Source organism: Triticum urartu, unplaced genomic scaffold (genome assembly GCF_003073215.2).
Source record: "Triticum urartu cultivar G1812 unplaced genomic scaffold, Tu2.1 TuUngrouped_contig_5333, whole genome shotgun sequence".
In the NCBI taxonomy this organism is placed as follows: domain Eukaryota; kingdom Viridiplantae; phylum Streptophyta; class Magnoliopsida; order Poales; family Poaceae; genus Triticum; species Triticum urartu.
In genome coordinates this window covers 21529-26069 of record NW_024116002.1, presented here as the reverse complement: position 1 = coordinate 26069, position 4541 = coordinate 21529, and the positions used below count along the sequence as shown (strand labels likewise).

Here is a 4541-nt window from a genome sequence, read left to right as displayed (position 1 = left end):
CAACTTTCACAAATGTGAATTGATAGCGATGGGGGTAGAACCGGCGGAGGGTAGATGTATAGCGGACTTGTTTAACTGCAAAGTAGGCAAGTTCCCGTTTACGTACATCGGCTTGCCTATTGACACTGAAAGGCCCACGATAGAGGATTGGGATCCCTTATGTGGGAAGGTTCGGGGGAGGGTGTGCCCCTGGAGAGGGAAATTCCTATCCAAGGCGGCAAGGCTAATTCTCACGAATTCCAGCCTCTCTTCCTTTCCAATGTTCGCCATGGGCCTGTTCTTGCTTGCTGAAGGGTTCCATGTGAAGTTTGACACACCCCGCGCTAAGTTCTTTTGGGAAGGAACCGACCCAAACCGTAAATACCATATGGTCAAATGGGCCTGGGTTTGTCGACCCAAGGCCTTGGGAGGCCTCGGGATCACCAATTCCAGACTTATAAATGGATCTGGAAAATTACACAAGGGGCTACTGGCTTGTGGGTCGATCTCCTGAAGGCCAAGTATTTCCCTGAAGGTAATTTCTTTGAAGGGAGGGCAAGGGGATCCCCTTTCTGGAACGACTTGCAGTCAGTCAAAGCGGCATTTGCCATGGGGGCAAAGTTTGCCATTGGGAATGGCCGTTCGGCCCGTTTCTGGACGGACCACTGGGTAGGGCCCCAACCCCTATGGGCCGAATTCCGGGAGTTATTTGACCTAGCAGTGGACCCCGCGATATCGATGGCGGATGCACTCGGGTCGACACCGCCGGCGATCCACTTCAAACGGGAATTGAATGGGAAAGAGAAGGCTAGCCTAACGGCTATGATGCACCTCCTTGGGCCGATCAACCTAGTAGATGAACCGGACGCGGTGAGTTGGGCGCTCACTAGCTCTGGGAAATTCTCGGTCAATTCCTTGTACCGCAAGTTGTGTCGAGGGACGACACACCACGCGTTCGCAGGTTTGTGGAAAGCGCGGCTGCCCCTAAAAATCAAGCTATTTATGTAGCAATTATTCCGCGATAAGCTGCCCACCTCCATTAATGTGGCAAAGCGCAACGGTCCGGCCACGGGATCGTGCGCGCTGTGTGGGGCTCCTGAGGATGCCTCCCATGTGGTTTTCTCCTGCTCTCTTGCAAGATTTGCATGGAGCGCGGTTTGGACCGCGGCAGGGGTCCAATGGGACCCTAGATCGGCTGCCGAGTTGTCTCAACTTCTAAGCTCGATCCATGGACGCTCAAAACGGGTTATGTGAAGCTGTGTTGGGGCACTACTCTGGGCGATGTGGCTAATTAGGAACAAATTCACTATCGAGGGTATCTTCCCTTCGCATCCTGCTAACATTATTTTCGAATGCAACCTTCTCTTACAGCAGTGGGGTCCGTTGGGGAGGCGCAGGGATGCTGAGATGCTTAAGACCGTCCAACAACGTCTGATGCAAGTTTACGTGATGGCTAGGGAGCCTTGACCAGGACGAGTGTCCTTGGTCCCTTTTGGTGCTTGACGAGCCTGCGTGCTCTGTACGGGCGCTGCCCTGTAATCCGCTAGTAGTTGGTCAAGTCGCGCCTGGACTTCTTTCGTCGATCCTTTTGCGTTGGCCGGAACGGCCTGTGTCGTTGTTCTAAGACTTGTTGTGTTGTTGCTACGCTGCCTGTTGTGGATTTATTAATTTAAAGCCGGACGCATCTGGCGTCTTCGTTCTAAAAAAATAATTCGGTCGAGATGGCTCGCACTACAGCTACTAAGCTCGTGCTGGTCGCCCTGGTGGCGGCACTCCTCCTTGTAGCCTCCGACGCGGCAATCTCCTGCGGCCAGGTGAACTCCGCCCTTGGCCCCTGCCTTTCCTATGCACGTGGCAGCGGCGCCAGCCCGTCTGCGGCCTGCTGCAGCGGCGTTAGGAGATTGGCCGGCCAAGTGCAGACCGCCGCTGACAAGAAAGCGGCATGCTTGTGCATCAAGAGTGCTGCCGGTGGGGTCAAAGAAGGCAAGGCCGCAGAGATCCCCTCCAAGTGCTGCGTCAGCGTCCCCTACAAGATCAGCTCAACTGTGAACTGCAATAAGATCTAGTGATCGATTGCTTGCCGCCAGCATCGCAGATTATAGCTCCACCGATCGATGCTGAGTACTTTGAGGTTACCTATATACTACATATACATGAATAAATGCTCTGATCTGATCTCCATGTGACAGAGAGGACTACATACGTGGAGCCAACTCTGCATGGCCGGCCACTGTAGTATCGATGTTTGGTTGTTCCTTCGCTCCCTTTGAGAAGATAAACGAGTATGTTGTACCATGTACCATGTATACTTTTGATATATTGATCATATATTGTGCTCTAATAGCATGCGTCGTTATTACATGTGCATAACTGGGAAAACATTTCATTGATTCCATTTTCTTGCTCCAACCAACTAAACGTAGGAATGGACTCCACCCAATTCACTAGAACCGAACCATGACTTTGCACTCTCTATTTGGTTCCTCAAACATAGCCTAAAGCCCTGAGAGATAGAGATGAAGGTCACACAGAAATTTAGTGGATGCGACCACCAATAAGAAGTCCTACAAGTTTAATTGTAAGAAGTCAGATTATTAGGGGAAATCCCTTGGAGCACATGGGTGCTGCTACCCCTGAGAAACAAAAAATAATCTCGTAATTATGGAAAAAGTCAGAAAATCAGGGAACTTTTTTGGATACAAACTTTTTTGTATCAGCTGTGTATAATGATTGGATGTCAAAAACTAAAAGCTCAGTATAATGATTGAACGAAAATGTCCTTCATTGAAAAATGTCGTGCTGATAGAGATGAAGGTCAGCCTCCTAAGAGTATCGTGTAATTAAATAATTAGTAATAAGACTCTTTCCATTTAGGTAGAAATTCGGAATACAAATTGGTACCTGAATTTAGTTAACTTTCCAACTTCGGTACTCCCTCCATTTTTATATACAAGGCCACGAACTCAAATTACAGGCACCAATGTAAAATTTAATGTCTGTTTTGAAAGCCAGCTTTTCTATCCGTTTACTGGGATCAATAATACCCCACATGCATGCAAGAAAACTGAATGGAGGAAGTAGCTGACTATCATTATGACTACATGCATGCAACTATTAAACATCTTGCTAGTACGAGAAAATATCATTAATTTTGCCTCGATTACTATTGATGGTCTTGTATAGATGTAAAATGTATATTTCATAGTGGCCTATTTTATAAAAATGGAGGTAGTAACAAAGATGACAATACATTTTTATTGAAGTACAAATATACATAAGTATGTTTTTACAGATGTAACTTCACTAACAATGTGCCCTAAATATAGTATTATCACATAGAAGATCTCAGTACTAAAAATGAAAACGTGGTGTCAGCTCACTGGAGTTAGAGCGTATGGGGGCGCGACCACAAGCCATGCTTCTAGTCTCGACGTAGGCACCATGCCATTTCCTTGCACAATGTTGTCTTTATACTAGTTGTGTCCGCCTTCTTACAATCGAACCTCCATCTCAAGCCAAGGAAATAGGCGAGGCTTATTGGATAGGACCATAGCTATCAGAAACTGCATGGCGGGAAAACTATGTGCAAAATAGAGGTGCCCTGAGTATTGAAAAGTTCCCCATGCCTCCTAATCTTATGGATCGAGACTATAAAAAGATTCATCGAGACTAAAGATTTCAACGTCACGTACTGGTATTGCGGAGACTAGAAAAGGTTAAGTTTTTTAACTCCTCGTAGTAGCATACAATTTGTGAGGTTTGTATGGAAAGAAAGCCCGGAGTAGGAAAGTGACATGTTTTAAGGACTTGGGTCGCACGAGGTTGAAAGTTGGCCGCATTTATGCTCCTAGCGGTATTACTATGCACACCAACATCGTGGCATATTTATTTGCTCCATGCTTCGAGGGTGCTTCCCAACCGTTTGAGTAGTTTGATGTGCCAACCAAAACAACATGGCCGTGACTAAAACTTTGGGAAGAATTCAGCAGTCGATAAAGCCTTCTTTGGTTCATAGGATAGGATATTCATAGAAATATAAAAGTCATAGGAAATAAGATGACATGTATCTGAAATCCTATGAATAGAAATTGAAAAGAAGATGTCCTTTGGTTCACATCTTAGGATTTTTTCCATTGAATCTCGGCTAATGTTTATTTTCCTATAACATGTGGAGGATAGGAAGAATTCCTCCATAGGAATAGGATTCTATTACTACAAACCAAAAGACTCTAAAGGAATTTTTCCTATACAACTCCGAACCTATGGGATTCTTACAAACCAAAGAAGGCCTAACATTGGAAATTTTTACTTTCGATTTTTTTTATTAGGCGATACGATCCAGGCCAATATGGAGTGACTAACCACACCATTTATCACTAGTACAGCTAAAATAAGGTGGACGTGTATGACATATCACTGTAAGGTTATGTCAAACATTGACACTCAAACCACATCACATTGTCCGGACGTGTTGTGCCATTCAACTCGGTCCTGTATCCATCCGAACACATTTCTTCCTGTAAACCGGAGACAAACGTAGAGGGCTATGCGGGCCTCTGGAT

At 45.8% G+C, this 4541-nt stretch overlaps 1 protein-coding gene across 1 annotated transcript; it reads left to right on the top strand.

Annotated features, from left to right (window-relative positions):
• Nucleotides 1–1687: 1687 nt before the first annotated feature.
• On the top strand, nucleotides 1688–2320 carry LOC125529092 (non-specific lipid-transfer protein 4.1-like). The gene has a single exon (XM_048693505.1). It carries the CDS (start codon nucleotides 1701–1703, stop codon nucleotides 2043–2045), a length of 345 nt encoding a protein of 114 aa, XP_048549462.1. The 5' UTR covers nucleotides 1688–1700; the 3' UTR covers nucleotides 2046–2320.
• The last annotated feature ends 2221 nt before the right edge of the window (nucleotides 2321–4541 follow it).